This window comes from Lathamus discolor, chromosome W (assembly GCF_037157495.1).
Source record: "Lathamus discolor isolate bLatDis1 chromosome W, bLatDis1.hap1, whole genome shotgun sequence".
Classification (NCBI taxonomy): domain Eukaryota; kingdom Metazoa; phylum Chordata; class Aves; order Psittaciformes; family Psittacidae; genus Lathamus; species Lathamus discolor.
Window position 1 is genome coordinate 33,927,175 of NC_088908.1, and position 20,165 is coordinate 33,947,339.

A 20,165-nucleotide genomic window follows, 5' to 3' on the forward strand; every position below is an offset into this window, starting at 1 on the left:
GAAAAAAAAACAACCTCAATATAAATCTTGTCTAACTATATAAAATAGAGTTACACCTCAGTAATATACTGCCTACCAACATTTTTGTAAATATGGATATTTTAAGCTTCACCAGGTGCACATTCTCTCCATTGAAACAATGCACCATTTAAGTAATACTAATGCTTCATAATAACTTCCATAAATATTCTGGAAAATACAATTTCATATCATATTAGGATAGCCGTCCTTAGTAAATCTAGTGCATAAAAGCTACTAGACAATTTCTAGCAGCTGTAAAAATTAGTCACATTTTTCTTCTTTTCCAGGCCCAGTCACTTATTGCAGTCTTGGTTAATGAAGAAAGATGGCTTTAATTGGCCTTTTGTTCTCCAGACTTACAATATAATTCAACTTGAAAAAACCCCAAAAACAAGCCAACAACAAAACAAAAAAAAACCCCACCAAAACCAAACCAACCAACCAACCAAAAAAAAAGCCAAACAAAAAAACAAGCCATACAAAAAAAAAAAGCCAAACAAAAAACCAAACCAAAATAAGAACCCTAACGTCTGTGGTTCAGCATTTAGTCCAGTTACCTTTTCAGTTGAAAGGATATGTTAGCATGGATTTGAATTATTACAGTTCTCAAGAAAAAGAATGAGCATTTACTACACAATAAATAAGGAAAGCGAATAACGTGCAGATACTCCAATAGAAATCCAATTAAAGTCTTCTGATAGACATATATAGTATAGTCCCAGATTTGACGAAGAAAACAAGACTTAAAAATTACTATACTCTTTCCCAAAATATTCCCTATATTTGGAAGTCCCCTAAGAAAAGAAAAATAAGAAGCTGAATTTGAACATTAAGTTTCAAAAGAGTACATCATTGGATACTTTGCCTGAGAGGTTAAGGTATGATGAAGTTGAACTTGCCAAAGACAGAAATTCAAATTTTTTACTCAATAAATCCTGAAGAACAGGGAGATACAAAAACATACCAGCTCCACTAGTCTTCTGCAGCTCAAGACACAGAGTAAGATATACCAAGAGGCAATAATTTTTTTACCTACAGCTTTGCTCCATGTATCAGTGTAGAAATGCAAACTAATTACAGGGGAAATTAATTACAATTTAGTCTAAATAAGACCTTGAACAGATTTTATATCATAGAAATGAAAGCAATTTAGTGGTTTTATAAAACACTAAACCAGGAAAGTGGTAAGGACAGTTTATTCTTAAGGATGAAGTTGTCTCAACAGAGCAGACTGGCCTTTTTTCAGCTTGTTCTCAAAACTGACAGTAGCAGTGGTATAACCATTAAAAAGAGAAATATAACTATTGACAACTGTTTAAAGCCCAGGTTTCTGCAAGTAAAAAAAGCAAATTTATCTTTTAAAACTCAATTTGGTTTGTATGAGTACAAAATAGTACTGAGATTACTGCAATGTTACATGAAAAAACCCCAAACCTGTTTTTCAGTTGTGTCCTGAGTTAGAGTAACAGAAAAGAAGCAAGCAATAAGGAAATGAACAAATTATTCTTCTTGCATTACAAAAACATCCAATGCTGTAAAGTCATTACATAACATGTACTGTGTAACACTATTATAAAACTGAAGCCTGCACTTGGATCATATTTGTTTGGTAGTATGACTGATGCGGTACGTCCTTATAGAATCACAGAATAGTTACGGTCGGAAAGGATCTTAAGATCATCAAGTTCCAACCCCCCTGCCATGGGCAGGGACCCCTCACACTAAGCCATGTCACCCAAGGCTCTGTCCAACCTGGCCTTGAACACCGCCAGGGATAGAGCATTCACAACTTCCTCGGGCAACCCGTTCCATTGCCTCACCACCCTCACAGTAAAGAGCCTCCTCCTTATATCCAATCTAAACTTCTCCTGTTTAAGTTTTAACACGTTACCCCTTGTCCTATCACTACAGTCCCTAATGAAGAGGGCCTCTCCAGCATCCTCATAGGCCATCTTTTCTGTATGTAAAAGAAATCTAGCTGCCTTGTTAAAAGACAATGGATGAAAGAATGCAACAGTGCTGTTGCTGCAGCATACAACACTCACCTTTTTAAAGTGTAAGCTATCAAATACATTGAGGAGGTTTTCTGTTGGATGGGTTGGTTTGGTTGGGTTTGGCTTTGATACTTAATGGAGCCAAATATCTTCAGATTGATTATGTAAGTTATCAGAAGATATCCATGACATTGAACCATTTCAGGAAGCATTTGTAAGTCTCACATAGGAAGACTGTCTCATCCCTGGAAATGACCTTAATGGGTAAACTTTAAGGGTGATCTAGTAATTTTATTCCCTCCTATATTTCAAAGCCTATATCTAAACTGAACAAATCAGCAAAGCCAACAAACTCTGAAGAATTAAAAACTGCCCTTAAAGCCTTTTTATTCTGTTAAAAAAAAAAAATAATTAAATAAATATATAGCTTTACATTTACAGTACAGTAAATAAAAATACTGCATTTGTTAATTAGACGCTTAGAAGACAGCAGGAACTTTCTACTAGCAAAATCAGCCAGCCTATCTGTTCAGGGTGTTAACAGTAAGCCAAATGTTGCAACCACAAAACACAGATAACTTTCTTTTTAAAATCAGAGGTCACAAAAGTAAATTATGCTGCATGGCACAATAAGTACCTTCTAGCGTTTTTTACGCGAAAGTAATCCTGGAAACATTTAAATTTTAGAGGGAAAAAGTATCTGTTCAGAGACAAAGTTCCTAGTTACTTTGATCTGGTCAGTATGAGTTACTAATCTTCTCTACAGGGATACTCATCTCATAACTCAGTAAGAAGTCTCAGTAACTACCACCACCCAAAACGACCCCAGTAAGATCTCTTAGACTAAAATAAAAAAAAAAACATACCTACCTGTGTTTTGAGTGTGATCTTTTCCTTCTAGATCGGGATTTTGAGCTAGACCTGGATTCTGAACGAGAATGGGAACGAGATCGACCACCTTTTCTTTCACTGCTCTTTCCAGACTCTGAGAGGAAAAAACCACTTTGCAGTGTAAGCTCAGAACATTTAAACATCCCAGTTAACAATCTGGCACAAGTGGAAAGTACCACACATATAGTGCAAGGGGCCTACGCTTTGCACATCTTCCTTCTTTGCAAATATCCTTCAGAAACATCCAAGAAAGTCATTGCATATACTCGTTGAGTGCAGCCATCCTGCAGCAGTACACACAAACCAGATAATTATAAACAGCTAGCTCTGTTAGGAATGAGATTTATGTTGCTGCCAAAATGCACAAGATTACAAGACGTTCTCCTCCACTATATTATTTAGCTACTTTTTTTCTAAATAACCTCAGAAGAATAAATTTAGGGGGCATAATTTTGAAAACAAGAATAAAATGCAAAGAATAATTAGTACTTTTTATACTTTTAGATATTCCAGCCACTGTACAAATATTGATATTCTATTCTTCAAACACTGTTTTGGGGGAAGAAGGGATGGAGAGAAGGGGGTGAAAAGTTTGATCCAAAGGCCAGAAAGTCAGCATGAAAGCTTACCAGCAACCTCACCAGACTTTGGTTCAGACTCTAAAAGATTAATATTCTGCTGCTTAACACTAAGGAAATGTTAGAACTATTTTTCTCCCAACAGAAAATACTCTTCCCTCCCCCCCAAAAAACCCCCAGACCAACAAGCGCTCAAGATCTTCCACTATCTAAACTACATAAGACAATGTCTAGGTTTATTAGTTAGAATGAAAATCTTGCTGAAGGAAAACAGAGGATTTCAACTGCAAGTTTAACAAGTTGAGAATTTTTTATGCTGTGGTTTTAAAATCAGTTTAAGTCAGCATAAATCAGCACTGAAACATCTGTCTAACCACTCAACCCCCCAACACCTTCCTCCTCGACCTGGCAACTTCAACGTCAACAGGGATCAGGGAACCAATCTGAATGAAAAAGTCCATTACAATATGTTAAGTTTTATCCCAGATTCTTTCTCTGATCCCATTTGCTATGAAAATGCACATAGTCTTGAGCCAGCATGAAAAAGAGCATAGCACAGTGAAAAAATTAACATGCTGAAGTATAACATTGCCCCTTTCAGCAGCATGCTAGCTCCCTCTGATCATGAAACTATGGCATTAATGGGTGCTAGAGGAGAACAGAACAAAATATAGAGCAATTTTAGGTTTGTACGTACTTCGACCTTTAAAAGCACCAACATTAGGTATTAATTTAGTATTGACATTGTATTTTAGAAAACATTCAGTGAGCATGTATCTGAAAATAAGATATGATGAAATAAAAAGTCAGCTTCATTCCACTGTTTTGTTGCATGAAGGCCATTTTGATTATTTTCCTTTGTTTTCACCCAAGCATGTTGTTCACCTTTGAGTACCATATTCCTGTGTTTGAAAGTGCTCTTAAAAGCACGTACCAAGGTACACATAGAACATGTCTGTTAGGTAATGAGCATAATATACCTACCTGGCTCAATAGCAGCAGATATGAAAGACTGGGCTTCCCTTACTCTCTTCATCACTTCTTCCAGTTCCTTGGCAGCAGCTTGTGGTGTCATTTCAGGAGGCTTCACTATTGCATTATTGGAGTGATTTATTCTAAATTAAGGAAAAATAAAACATTTAACTCCCAAACTCTTGAAAAGGGAAAATGAAAAACCAAGTAAGAAAACACCTTAACTTCCACATGTGACTAAACACTTTAAAGTTCAGCAAAACTACAGATTTTTCTTAACACTCGTATGTTCTAAGTATCTGAAATGTCTTTTACCACTTTCAAATCTTACCACTTTTAAATAAATACAGCACAGTATTCCTGTGTTAAAATATTTCTAGTAGAAGTCTAGAAATCTGTTTCTCTATTTCAAATCAAATCTCTACATTAAGACCTACTAATTACACACAAATCATATCTAAACCTTAATTAGCACCAGGACTTTGCATATTCTCTCACTGTTATGGCTTTCCGTAACTCAAGATTAGATGTAGAAATATTTTACTTGATGCTATCCATATTCTTTGTGGAGAAAGTTAGGCCCAACCTTGAAATTTGAGTTCAAAAAAGTGTTCCAGTTTACTAACAATGGATCCTTATATTGAAGGATCAAGCCAAGTGCAAGGTCCTACACAACTGGGTCGGGGCACAGCTACAGGTTGGGCGGAGAAGAGATTCAGGGCAGCCCTGAGGAGAAGGTCTTGGGGGTGTTGGTTGATAAGAAACTGAACATGATCCAGCAGTGTGTGCTTGCAGCCCAGAAAGCCAACCGTATCCTGGGCTGCATCAAAAGAAGCGTGACCAGCAGGTCAAAGGAGGTGATCCTGCCCCTCTACTCGGCTCTCGTGAGACCTCACCTGGAGTATTGTGTGCAGTTCTGGTGTCCTCAACATAAAAAGGACAGGGAACCATTAGAACAAAAGTCCAGAGGAGGGGCATGAGGATAATCAGGGGGCTGGAGCACCTCCCGTATGAAGACAGGCTGAGAAAGTTGGGGCTGTTCAGCCTGGAGAAGAGAAGGCTGTGTGGAGACCTCATAGCAGCCTTCCAGTATCTGAAGGGGGCCTATGAGGATGCTGGAGAGGGACTCTTCATTAGGGACTGTAGTGACAGGACAAGAGGTAGCAGGTTCAAACTTAAACAGGGGAAGTTTAGATTAGACATAAGGAAGAAGTTCTTTATCGTGAGGGTGGTGAGGCACTGGAAAGGGTTGCCCAAGGAAGTTGTGAATGCTCCATCCCTGGCGGTGTTCAGGGCCGGGTTGGACAGAGCCTTGGGTGACATGGTTTAGTGCAAGGTGTCCCTGCCTGTGGCAGGGGGGTTAGAACTAGAAGATCTTAAGGTCCTTTCCAACCCTAACTATTCTATGATTCTATGATTCTATGAAAGAATATTCACAGCAGTTTCCTGCACATCAGTCATAAATGTGTAAGGATACTAAAGAAATCTCTCATTCAGTATTCATATGGACAATTAATTTCTTACTTCAGCGGCCTGTCTCCAAACATAACTCCATTAAAGGCAAGAGCTCGAGGTACAGAATTTTGGTCTGCAAATTCCACAAAAGCAAATCGTGTTGGTTGTGTCTCATCACCTGCCATTCGCACAAATTTGACTTCTCCAACTTGCTTAAAGAATTCAAGCAGCTGATCTGCTGTTGTAGTCTAGAAAGAGTCAAAATACTCAGATGAATTAAAATGTATAATGAAAACCACTTAACCAACATATCAGGTAATCTAAGAGCTACAGATTTTAGAAAAACATCTCACAGGCAACATGAATTTGGTAATGTTCACTTCAGATTAACAGAAGGAAAAAAAAACCTAACCTTTTTCTCTTAAAGACTATACTATAATTTAAAATAGTACAACCACAAGCCCTTAAACTTAAAGGTTAAAAAAGCAAATCAAGGTTAAAAAAGCACTTGCACAGGATTTTGTACTTTTCAGGCAGCTCATTTGAAATAACTCATGAGGAATTTCCTGATACATCTATGACCAAGATATTGACTGTGAATTTTGATCAATTAAAAAAAAGAAAAAAAAAAAAATCCAAACAACATTGCCAGACTTCACTTTTATCTGTTTTCCTACTGGCTTCCAGCTTGTTTTATTTTATTGCAATCAACAGTACTTTTACAATCTAGTAACTAATTTTGCAGACAAAAAAACCCCAAAATCAAATACTGCATCTGTCAAAAGCAATTTGTTTTTCAATTAATTCAATCAACTGATAAAAAAACCCCCACCAAATTTCTGAAAGACCTAACTTTCCTGTCACAGAAAATCAAAAGTTTTTGTGCTAATTTTGCAACTTCTAGTAGGACTAATCATTTCTTCTTACTGTACTTAAACAACTGCACAGTGCTGTAGGGGACAGCTACCATGACCTCACAACTTCTGAGGCACTGTTCAGCTAGCACAACCCAGCTGGACATTTAATCAACACACACAATCATAACTATGTTTCTTGAATTCAGCTACAGTGTGATTTCTCTGGTATCCTGCTAGAATGAATTCCAGAGTCTGCTATTATCTGGTTGACAAAGGAGCATTCAGAATAAAATGTAAGATTATAATTCAGAAACGATAATTCTGCATCTTCTATTAGTATTGTGAATAAAATAATAACAATTAAAACAAGCTACCTGTGAATTCAAGTTTCCAACATAGACTGTTCTTCTAATTTCATCAATTTTGGATGGGTCCACATTCCCCATAATCGGTGGCTGTGGTATTTCTCCCAGTGCTGCAATGTTAGGGTCCAATGCTGCTGCTGGTATAGCCCCAAAATTGCCAAGTGAAACACCAAGCTGAAAAAACACAAAAATAGAATATGCTTTGAGAAGCGAAGCACTGGTGGAAGATACTTGTTAACACTTGTCCGCCTCGTGTGTTTCTGTAAAAATAAACCTAATGAATATAGGCACGACTTTAAGGTCCCAGCTGAATACTGTATTGGTTTTATGTGGCAATGTTTTGGTAGCAGAGAAGGGGACTACAAGGGTGGCTTCAGTGAGAAGATGGCAGAAGCTTCCCCCACATCGCTCAGAGCCAGTTCCAGCCAGCTCCAAGATGGACCTGCTACTGGCCAAGGCTGAGCCAGTGACAGTGTGTCCTGGGTTCAGCAGTAGCAGTCATTTTTCTCCTTCCCTGTTGCTGCTGCAGTGCTGTGTTTTTGACTTCCAGCCTGGGACCAATGCTGATAACACCGATGCTTTTAGTTGTTGCCAAGTAATGTTTTACTCTGACCAAGGACTTTCTGAGTCTCATGCTCTGCCAATGAGGAGGGGCACAAGAAGCCAGGAGGAAGTAGAGACAGGGCACCTGACCCAAACTAGCCAAAGGGGTATTCCATACCACGGCGCATCATGCCCAGCATATAAACTGGGGGGAGTTACCCAGAAGGCCCAGATCGCTGCTCGGGTCATGCTGGGTATCAGTCAGTGGGTGGTGAGCAACTGTATTCTCTCCCCTTGTTTTGTGTTATACCTTAGTTACTGGACTGTTCTTATCTCAACCTGTGGGAGTTACATTCTTTCGATTCTCCTCCACATCCCTCTGAGAGCAGGGGGGAAGAAGGGGGGGAGTGAGCGAGTAGCTGCATGGTTCTGAGTTACCAGCTGGGCTTAAAACACGACACAGTGGTAGCACCTCTGGGATAACAAATTTAAGGAGAAAAAAAAATGCTGCACAACTGCAGCTAGAGAGAGGAGCGAGAATATGTGAGAGCAACGATTCTGCAGACACTAAGGTCAGTGAGGAAGGAAGGGACTAGGTGCTCCAGGCACTGGATCAGAAGTTCTCCTGCAGCCCACAGTGAAGGGGGATGTGCCCTGAAGGAGGCTGTTGTTAGAGAAAAGGGCAAAATTTTACGATAACTAAATATTAGAAATGATTATATTTGAAAATTTATAAATCAGTAGTGTGGGTTTGGAAATACTGTAATTTTCCAGTACTGTTTGTAGTTTTGTACCAGAGTTATTCAGTAACCAATGTTAACAATGGTAGGCTAGGTGGCAAGAGCTAACATAATTACATACGGTAAAGGGCATACTGGTGGATTTAAAAAGTATTGTGGAAGTCTATCGAAGTAGAAATTAATGGACACACCAGGGTAGTCAAGTGAGAACAAGACAATGCTGGCGTCCACACAATGGTTGGGATATATCCAAAGAACAGAAAGGTGAAGGAGGACAGAGCGAGGAAGACTCCTTACTTCATCAATGCGACCGCCAGAGGAGGCTGCGCAAGCGCAGAAGAGGCTGATGTCGTAATAGACTGATGTGGCAATCCTTGATACATATGTAGTAGTTAATGATGCAATCCGTGTTAAATATGTATTAGTAACCAAATTTTAGTGTATAAATTGCGAACGCGATGTGACGAGGTCGAAGCCAGATTTGGGCAAGTGCCCCTGGTTTCCCAGCGCTGCAATAAAGCACCTCATATAACCATTCCGGTGGTTATGTGTTTATTCTTACGCTAACATTTTGGCAACCCAGGTGGGACCTCGCGGGCATTGCTGAGGCGGATCGCGTTTCGATCCCACTCCAGCCGGCACCGAGAAATTCTCGGGGAGCCATCGACCGCGACCGACCTCTGCTGCTCACGACGGACCTCTGACACGGTAAGAAAGGTGCTTTATTTAAGTTACAGAACCGATTTCTAGTAAAAGTATGGTGTATTGACCTTTGGTAAGGTCTGGTAAAAGCCTGCCTGTTATACGCAGCGAAAAGCTGCGTTTGGCTGGGCTAGTAGTAAAGCCTGCCTGTCAGACGCGGTGAAAGCTGCGCTTGGTTGGGGCTAGAGAGCTCTCGGGGTAAAAGCCTAGGCGCCGTCCGTTAGACAGTAGCGAAAGCTCTGCAGGTTCGGCAAACGTGGTTATGGTATTGGTATTTGTGCTGCGGGATCAGCATCTGACTGTATAATTCCTGTAACGTAGTGGTAAGTGTGTGTGCGTGTTTTGGAGATCTCTTTGTATTTACAAAATGCCATTGGTCCCTAAGTCGTCTCCATTAGGTTGTTTTTTAAGTCACTGCAAGGAGGGTCGGTTTGGGCAGAGCATGCAAAAGAGTAAACTAATTGATTACTGTAATGTACAGTGAATGCAATATGAATTAGAAGACCAGGAAAAATGGCCTGAGAATGGAACTTTACAGTATAATACTATCTTGCAGTTGATGTTGTATTGCAAAAGGGAAGGAAAATGGGACGAGTTTCAAGGGAGGCAGGAGCGAGCTGGAAAGCCCTGCTGCCGCCTTCCTCCCACCCACCTACCCCTCCTCCTTTACCCCTCTCCTTTCCCCACTCCCTTTCCCTCCCTTCAGAAAAAAAAAAAAGGGAAAATTGAAAAAAAAAAAAAAAAAAAAGAAAAGATGAATGGTAGAAATCCTATGGAATAATGGTTGTTAAGGTAAATACTAATGAACAATGTAAGGGATATGTTACTAAGAAAAGAGGTATAGGGTGTCTTGCCTTAAAGAATAATTTACAACATCAGAAAGGTATTGAAAGCTTGGATTTGACAGTTGCCCCATCAGCCCCACCGGCATTAAATGAAGAAAGGGGGGAGTAAGAGGATTTTGTAATTAAAAAAAAAAAAAAAAAAAAAAAGGAGAATGAATGTAGACAGAATGTGATATAATCAATGTGCCCTTTGCAAGCAGGAAGGACATTGGAAAAATGAATGTCCATCAAAAGGGGGGCAGTTCATGTCAACAAGAAATCCTTTTGCAGGATCCGACATGGCTAAAACAATGTTGTTGGGGGATTTTGTTAATCAAAGCTGACTAAGCCAAGCAGAAAATAAAGAACCCCTTGTAAAGATCCAACTAGGAGAGGAGGAAGTAAAATTTTTAATAGACACAGGGGCTACATATTCAGTTTTAAATGATTTACACGGGGGGTTAGGGGAAAGAACTATGACAATTGTGAGAGCCACAGGGAAGGAGGAAATACGGCCATTCTTGCAGCCCCTAGATCTGCGATTTGGAGGGAAGGAATTAACACACGAATTTCTATATGTACCTGAATGCCCCATTCCCCCTTTAGGACAGGACTTATTGGCCAAATTGGATGCAATGATCATTTTGAAGATGGTGAATTAATAATGCAAATCCCCGAATCAAAAGCAGGACAGATTTTGGTTCTTAAAAAAAAAAAACCCATTGCTCAAATTCCAAAAGAGGTAAAAGAGGCTGTGATACCAACAGTTCGGGAGACAGAAATCCCGGGAAAATCAAAAGCAGCTCAACCAGTAACAGTGGAATTAAAAGATGGGGTTAGGCCAGTAAGAGTTAAACAATATCCTCCGAAGCTAGAGGCAAAGTTTGGGATTATAAAAACAGTTGAGAAATTTTTGAAATATTGAATTTTGGAAGAATGTGAATCATAATATAACACACTAATTTTTCCAGTAAGAAAACGAAACAGTGAATATAGTTTAGTACAGGATCTGAGGGCAATAAATAAAATAACAAAAGATATCCCCCCCAGTAGTAGCAAATCCTTATACACTGTTAACATCTGTGAAGGAAAAATATAAATGGTTTACAGTGACTGATTTAAAAGATGCCTTTTTCTGCATTCCTCTTAATAAAAATAGCAGGAAACTGTTTGCATTTGAATGGGAAGAATCCACAGAGTGGATGAAAAACAGAACTAACGTGAACCAAACTACCACAAGGATTCAAAAACAATCCAACCCTTTTTGGGAATCAATTGGCTAAGGAACTGGAGACATGGACTACTCAAGGAAAGGTACAGGTACCGAGATCACAATATCTCCGATTGCAATATGTAGATGGTATCTTTATTGTGGCAGAACAGAAATCATTATGCATAAAAGTGACTATTGAAATCCTGAACCAGCTAGGAATAAAAACTGCATAGAGACAATTTGTGCCATTCCAGAACCATGGAATTTACATGAGTTAAGAACATTTTTGGGCATGGCAGGATGGTGCACGTTGTGGATAATGAATTACGGACTTATTGCTAAACCCCTGTATGAAGCCCCAAAAAAAAAAAATCACATGCTTTTGTTTGGGACAAACCACAGAAAGAGGCCTTTAAAAACTGAAGAAGACGTTAATAAAATCACCAGCATTGGGACTCCCAGATTTGACAAAAGACTTTCAGTTATTTGTCCATGAGAGGCAGAGATTGACGTTGGGAGTATTAACCCAGAAAATTGGAAGCTGGAAAAGACCAGTAGGATATTTTTCAAAACAACTAGATCCGGTAAGTGCGGGATGGCCTTCATGTTTAAGAACGGTAGCGGCAACTATTGTTCTAATACAGGAGGCCAGAAAACTGACTCTGGGAAAACATATTGAAGTGTTTGTAACACATATGGTAAAAACTGTCTTGGAACAAAAGGGGGGTATTGGTTATCCCCTAGCCGAATGATGAAATATCAAGCAATCTTAACAGAACAAGATGATGTGAATCTAAAGACTACTAATTTGTTAAATCCAGCAGCTTTTCTAGGAACTGACCTAGAGGAAGGAACTCTTGAACATAACTGTACAGAGGTCATCGAGCATATATATATGCAACCAGAACAGACTTAAAAGAGGTACCTCTTGAGCAACCAGACTGGGAACTTTTCACAGATGGAAGCAGCTTTGTGGAGAACAGAACACGGTACGCAGGATATGCTGTAACAATGCAACAAAAGGTAATTGAGGCAAAAACATTACCTCCTGGGACGTCAGCTCAACGGGCAGAGCTGATAGCTCTTACAAGAACGTTGGAACTGAGCGACGATAAAAGGTGAATGTATGAACTGATTCAAAGTATGCGTTTGGTATAATACATATACACGGAACATTGTAAAAAGAACGAGGACTGTTGTCTTCACAAGGGACTAATATAAAATATCAAGAAGAAATTTTGAAACTGATAATTGCTGTACAAAAACCCAAACAGATAGCCAGTATGCATTGTAAAGCACACCAAGGAGGAACTTCGAAGATATCCGAAAAAAATACACTGGCAGATTGGACAGCTCGACAAGTTGCCCGAAAGGTATGGAACATGATATGGCCCTGATACCTCTCAAGGTAAGCCCACTCCATACCTATCTTTCACAAGATCCTAATTATTCAAAAGAAGATGAAAAGCTGGCAGGACTATTGGAGGCTCAAAAGAATTCTGAAGGGTGGCATACAACAACTGGACAAATAATAGTACCACCAGCAATAATGCGAAAAATCCTACAAACTGAACACCAAAAATGTCATTGGGGTGCAGAAGTATTGGTAACTTATTTAAGGCTAGGAATAATTTCCACACAGATGTTAACGATGGCAAAAGCAGTGGGATCAAAATGTGAAATTTGTTTGAAAAATAATCCAGTAGTAAAAAGACAAATTAAGATGGAAAGAATTAGGATAGAAGTGGAACCAGGAGATTATTGACAGGTTGATTTTGCAGAACTACCAAAAGTACAAGAGTACAAATATCTGCTAGTAGGGGTTAACACTTTTTCTGGATGGCCAGAAGCCTTTCCCTGTCGCACCAATCAAGCAAAAGAAGTGGTGAAATGGTTACTTAGAGAAATCATCCCACGGTTTGGAGTTCCTTTAGGAATATCATCAGATAGGGGTCCACATTTTATTGCCAACCATAGTACAAGAAGTTAGTAAACTATTAGGGATATCATGGAACTTACATACTCCCTGAAGGCCCCAATCTAGTGGACAGGTAGAAAAGATGAACCAAACAATAAAAAGACAAATCAGTAAAATATGTCAGGAGGCCAGAATAAAATGGCCACAAGCATTACCTATAGATCTGTTACAAATCAGAGTAAAACCCAGAAGTGGAATGTCAATAAGCCCCTATGAGATCCTCTATGGAAAGCCATACTTGGCAGGAACCCTCCACAGGACCTAAAGTAGGATGGGCTATGGAATCCTTATTTACTCAAGTTGCAGTATATCGGAATAGAGGAATGATTTATGATCTAATTGGTCAGACCGAAAGATTAGCTAAAATAACAAAAAGGGATTCAAAGATATAAATTTGCAATTACAAGCCACGACTAAAATGACCTTGCAGAACAGAATGGCATTGGACATGTTACTACTTAAAGAACATGGTGTTTGTGAATATTTGAAAGATAGAATAGACCATTGTTGTATTCATATTCCCAATGTAACTGCGAACATAGAATATGATATTTCCCAATTGACTAAAGTTGAACAGGAAGCAGAAAAAGAGAATATATTGAACAAAATTGGACTGGAGCACTCTTTGATAGTTTGGGCCTTCACCTCACAGGATGGGTCCATTCCCTCGTACAAACTATAATTGTGATACTGATTGTATTTTTAATGCTATATTTGATGTATCTTTGTATCCAAAGGAAATAGCCCAAAACAGAGCATGGACCCATCGAATCATAGAGGCAGTAACTAGGAAACATCTGGAATACCCTACACCTCCACTGACTTATCAGAAGACAGCTACCTAAGAGAATGAAAATACTTACTTAAGTTAAGTGAAGTATTTTCAAAGGGGGGAAATGTTAGAGAAAAGGGCAAAATTTGACGATAACTAAATATTAGAAATTATTATATTTGAAAATTTATAAATCAGTAGTGTGGGTTTGGAAATATTGTAATTTTCCAGTACTGTTTGTAGTTTTGTACCAGAGTTATTCAGTAACCAATGTTAACAATGGTAGGCTAGGTGGCAAGAGCTAACATAATTACATACGGTAAAGGGCATACTGGTGGATTTAAAAAGTATTGTGAAAGTCTATCGAAGTAGAAATTAATGGACACACCAGGGTAGTCAAGTGAGAACAAGACAATGCTGGCGTCCACACAATGGTTGGGATATATCCAAAGAACAGAAAGGTGAAGGAGGACAGAGCGAGGAAGACTTCTTACTTCATCTGAGGAAGACTCCTTACTTCATCAATGCGACCGCCAGAGGAGGCTGCGCAAGCGCAGAAGAGGCTGATGTCGTAATAGACTGATGTGGCAATCCTTGATACATATGTAGTAGTTAATGATGCAATCCGTGTTAAATATGTATTAGTAACCAAATTTTAGTGTATAAATTGCGAACGCGATGTGACAAGGTCGAAGCCAGATTTGGGCAAGTGCCCCTGGTTTCCCAGCGCTGCAATAAAGCACCTCATATAACCATTCCGGTGGTTATGTGTTTATTCTTACGCTAACACTGTGACCCCATAGAGCCCATGCTGGAGCAGGCTCCTGGCAGGACCTGTGTCCCTGGGGGAGAGAGGTACCCATGCTGGAGCAGATTTGCTGGCAGGACCCATAAATAACCTTCTATAGTTAAGATTATCTGTGTGCTATCAGTTATCGTCTTATCAAAGTGGTCTGGACAGGGATGCAGTACATAAATCAGAAAAAAAAAATGCTGGCTTGAATTTCTAATGCTTACAGTCAATTAAGTAAGATACCTTCAAACACTGTTAAAATCCTTATTTTTTTGCTACAAGTATAAGGAAGTGGATACGGAATTGCTTATCCACAAACGGATAATGTACTACTGAGGCCTTGCCCAGCAAGGAAGAAGGGAATTTGAAGTGACCATGGCCAATTTGTTTCATAACTGACATCAGTCTATCAAAGGAACAGATAAAGTACCTTTTGAATAAACATATTACATAAGATTAATTACAGTTGAAACATGAAAGATATTAAGTGTAAGACCTTACCCTACAAACACAGTCACTGCCTAGAGAATGAGGACAATGCAACTAATTTTTAGAACTGAGAATTGAAATTTCTCCTGGGGAATGATATGTTCAGTTCTGGGCCCTGATTCGGAGAAAACTCCAGGGACAAACTTGCCAAAGTTTTCAAGTTGACAAGCAGGTATTCTTTATTGAGGCACCAGGAGACAATGGGGATAGCTATCTTCCTCCAACCTATCTTCCTGATTACTGTTTTTTAACTTAAAACATCTTTCCCCAATATGACAACATCTCTCCATCTTAACTTTCAGTTTTTCCCTGTCCTTTTCCAAAGCCAAAATTAAGGGATCTGGCAGAGCTATATTGATTTTGCATTCAGCCTGTCACTCCACATGGTTTCTTAAAGTGAAAAACATATCTGCATATATTACTTCACCCCGTTTTCCTTGCTGCCTCAAAACCAACATTAATTGTAACAATGTATTATAGGTAAGAGTTCCATTTTTGGGCTGTTTTTCCTGATCTTCCAAAGTATACAAAGGCCACCATCGGTTACAATATTTTATCAATGTTTTCTTATTTACCGAGCCCCCAGGAGACCCACCAAGTTCTTTCCAGTGTGCCAAAATGCACCCTAAAGGACTCTTTTTCATGATCTCTTCACTCTGATAATGGAAAATCAGCAATCTCCCACTCACACACACTAGGGATCCCACAGACACACTCCACACAGTTACAACACTTGAAACTGAGACTATCAAACAAACTCTATCAAACAAACCACAATAAATAACACAGTTATAGCATCCTGCCACCAATACCAAAATCACAAGACCAAAATCCTTAATGTAACAAACCACAAAATAAATCAAATACCAACAAGATCCAAAACCATTTCCACAAGACACCCCCTGCGTCTTGTAGGACCCAAACCACAAGAAGCCCCCTCCTTCTTGTGGGTGTATACCAAACGGACGCTAGCAGCCAGGTATACGCCTTTACCTACGAGATTTCCTATCTCGATTTACGGAAGGCTTCCAAACCTTGCGTACGCTTACCAAACCATCCCAATTTAGTCTTTATGTTAGATACCCCCTGCACCTTACAGACTATACAAAAGAAAAGAACACCTTTTATGCAGATGGTCCTTGTCTGCTCCTGCAGTGATCCGAATGAGTCGAGGGGTCCCTCCGGGAAAAATTCCCGAGGGCCCTAGGGAACCCTGTCCTCAGCAGGTCCTGCAGCCGACCAGAGAGGGTCCCATCTGGGTTGCCAAATTGATTTGGAGAAAACTCCAGAAACAAACTTGCCAACAAAGTTTTCAACTTGACAAGCAGGTATTCTTTATTGCAGCGCTGGGAGACACGGGGGATAGCTCCTCCTAACGTGTGTCCCTGTACTGCTACACAAGCCGTCCTTATATAGTCACTGGGCATATATACATGTTCATGAGGCTAGGTAGGGATTACATTATTTTCCAGAAGGCTCCCTGCATGCGTACAGAACTGTGGTGGTGTCCTCTGAGGGTCGTTTACTTCTTCCAACAATCTTCATCACTTCTGGCAGCCTTTGAAGCACGCGCAGTAGATGCTTATACCAGCTTAATTGGTTTGTTAGCACCACAGACATAATAATCTTCCTGTCCTCCTACTTATCAGTTAGTTTAACTGTAGCCCATCCTGGACATCTGCCATTCCCAGATACACCTTATCCTTGCATCCTGTTCTTCTAGACTGCTTTCTTAAAACTACATCAAATATAATGATTTATCTTGTACAAGAATTCTCAGTATGTTCTCTAGCTGTACTCTACTGAGGTGCGTGATACATAGAAAAAAAATTTCCATTGCTACTGTTAAAAAACAAACTTAACATTACTTAAAACTGATTCTAAAGGTTTATATATTCCATTTTGTAATTTTGTGTCCCCCCTTGTCTCAGCCCCTCACTACAAGAGGGACGTTGAGGTGCTGGAGTGGGTCCAGAAAAGGGCAACAAAGTTAGTGAAGGGCCTGGAGCACAAGTCTGATGAGAAAGCGGCTGAAGGAACTGGGGGTGTTTAGCCTGGAGAAAAGGAGGCTCAGGGGAGACACCTCACTCTCTACAGCTACCTGAAAGGACGTTGTAGCTAGGTGAGCGTTGGTCTCTTCTCCCAAGTAAGAAATTATAGGAGAAGAGGAAATGCCTTCAAACTGTGCCAGGGGAGGTTTAGACTGGACATTAGGAATCATTTCTTCACTGAAAAGGTTTTTAAGCACTGGAACAGGCTGCCCAGGGAAGCTGTTCAGTCACCATCCCTGGAGGCATGTAAAAGCCGTGTAGATGCGACACTTAGGGACAAGGGTTAGTGGTGGACTTGGCAGTGTTAGGTTAACAGTTGGACTCCATGGTCTTTTCCAACCTAAGTGATTCTATGCCCATGTTTCATTAGCAACAATTATGCAGCAGAACCATGAGTAAGCACTTTTTTTGGTTTTGAAATACGTAAACTATCGCTTTACACATCAATGAGGGCAGGATCTCCTATTTTAAGACAAAAAAAGCCAACATTCTTGTGAGCTAAAAATGATTTTCAAAGTCATGTAATGTCTCTTCTACAGTGACAGCTATGAACCATTAAGAGAATCAGCCTAAACCTCTAACTGATGACTTGGGACCTACTGTTTCATTATATAAGTTGGAGACTAAAACAGCTATTGGAGCACAAGCATCAGAAAGGATGCTGAGTTTTGTGCAGGTATTTTTAGAGAAAAACCAGAAATCAAACAGGGACTGACTTTTACTTACTGTAGTCAAAGGAGTTGGTGTAGGTATAGGAAGCAACCCTGCACCAGGCATCAGGCTTGTCATAGCAGGAGCAGGCGCCAATAGAGAAAGGGCTTTGGCTTCATCTGGGATTTTACCTGAAGAAGCAAATGAAAGCGTTATGCAGAACTGGAACACAACACAGATGTTACTCTTTCTATGATTTTACAGTTACCCTTGCATTTAAAAGACATAATAGATAAGAATGAATCTATCTACCAGATCCTTACAAAGAAACATATACGAACTTAAGTATTTCCTTTTACCCTGCCTCTACTAGGAAAAACAAAAGTGAGCAAAACTGCAAAGACTAGCAGTCTCATTAATGGCTTATTATTTTAAAAAATGAATAATGTACACAATTATTTAACACTTTGAGCTATGGGTCACCTGTACTGGAAACTTAATGTTCATGAACCAAACGATATCAAGCATGGACGTTTTCCCAGGGCGGTGTTTTCACGGTGATCGAAAGTTGTTTTACACATGACAACCGATCATGTTGGCTGCATCACTAATAGCACACAGAACATCAGATACAGAAAAGAAGAACATTTTTTTTAAATTTAATCCCCAGAGATGGCAAATAACCAAATCAGTTAAAAAAACCACAAACAAACAAAAAACAAACAAACCCCCAAAACCACCCAAAAAGCCCCAAAACCAAAAAACTAAGGGGTGGGAAAACAAAGTATGTGCTAACTGAAATTAGGGTGCATTTCCCCCCCTCTGATGTTACCTACTTTTTATGTAATATTAAATAAATATAAAAAAAAAAGTAAACATAAAAAAAATAAAAATAAAATAAAAAACCCAAACAAAAAAAACCCCAAATAACCCCAAACCACAAAAATAAAAAACACACCACCTTCACACACACCCCACCCCCAAAACTGCTGTGACTCCACACAAGACATACAAGTGAAGTTGGGAATAGAGGCAGGGATGGCAGAAAAATTCAGATTTATACAGTTTTATATCGGAGATCACTGTGAAACTTTGATAAATTAGCTCCAAATATACTGAGATTTAAGAAAATCATAACTGAACAGCTAAGCAAGCTATGTTTTCCTAAAATATTTACTTCCTACCATTTCAACCATATTATGCTCTCCATCATGCTAAAAGTTTAAGTACTACCTAATCTTAACTGAACACAGATTTCTGCTAAATGAACCCACCCTAAAATCCTAAAAAATAAAAAGATGCAATAGTTAATTACAAATACAATTAAACGTATGTATTAAATTTGAAATGCAAAGGGATTTAAACTGGTACAGACATTAAACACTGAACTGAAAAACTACAGAAAGGAAGTACTAATTATACTAGGTATCTATAGTCTATTCAAAATTACTGGCAGTAGCTATACATATGGTATCCAACTAAGCCCTTTGGTATTGCCCCATGCACTTTAATAAAGTAAATGCTTTTATTTAAACATTGTTTTACAAGTCAAGGTATATACAAATACTGTGCCAGTGGCTTTCACCGCTTTGGTTCAAACTGCAAAACCCCTAACTTCAGGATTTAAAATTTAATATATGAATATTGTTATCAAAAAGCAAAACATGACATGTTTTAAAACACTCTGCAATTTTAGCTATAGGTGTCCCAATAAACCCCATGGGAATCAAGTGTTGCAAACCTGTTCTACAGACCTGCAGCAAGGACTAGCTGACAGTTGGATATGACCAAAGGACAAAACAAATCTAAATAAAAATTAATTAATATGTAGCATGGGTGGAGTAGAAAACAACAGTACTCTCTTTCTTTCCTCGTGCCTTCTATTTAAAGTTTTGAGGCGCCTTGCTCCTTAACATGTGACAAAACACTTGATTTTGCTATCTAAAGGGGAAAAATAGGAAAATTATTAGCATTTAAGAATTAACTACGCAATGATGTCTTCCAGGGCTTTTATAAAAACATGCATGAATCTGAGTTATCATCACAATATTCAGCACTCTTTACAGGTCTATAATAAATGCTCGGAACAATGTAGATATATACCAGCCGCTCCAGCCAACGAGCCAGCTTAATTTAGAGCTCGGCTCAGATGCCTCTATACAAATGCCCGTAGCATGGGGAACAAACAAGAGGAATTAGAGATGTGTGCACGTCTACGGGGGTATGATATAATAGGCATCACAGAAACATGGTGGGATGGCTCCTATGACTGGAAT

The 20,165-nt window shown here is 39.2% G+C and overlaps 1 protein-coding gene across 6 annotated transcripts in view; it reads right to left on the reverse strand.

Annotated features, from left to right (window-relative positions):
* The window catches only part of LOC136004430 (splicing regulatory glutamine/lysine-rich protein 1-like), a 56,332-nt gene that overhangs the window by 26,507 nt on the left and 9,660 nt on the right, over positions 1-20,165 (reverse strand). For 3 of the 6 annotated variants that reach the window (XM_065660917.1, XM_065660919.1, XM_065660922.1), the window contains exons 3-7: positions 17,965-18,080; positions 7,143-7,307; positions 5,981-6,159; positions 4,469-4,599; positions 2,886-3,000 (exon numbers count right to left, since the gene is read on the reverse strand). In XM_065660917.1, coding sequence (XP_065516989.1) covers positions 2,886-3,000; positions 4,469-4,599; positions 5,981-6,159; positions 7,143-7,307; positions 17,965-18,080 — 706 coding nt within the window. Of the gene's footprint in view, positions 1-2,885; positions 3,001-4,468; positions 4,600-5,980; positions 6,160-7,142; positions 7,308-17,964; positions 18,081-18,372; positions 20,078-20,165 lie in introns of those variants that run through there. The other 3 variants (XM_065660920.1, XM_065660921.1, XM_065660918.1) reach the window with 3 other exon arrangements.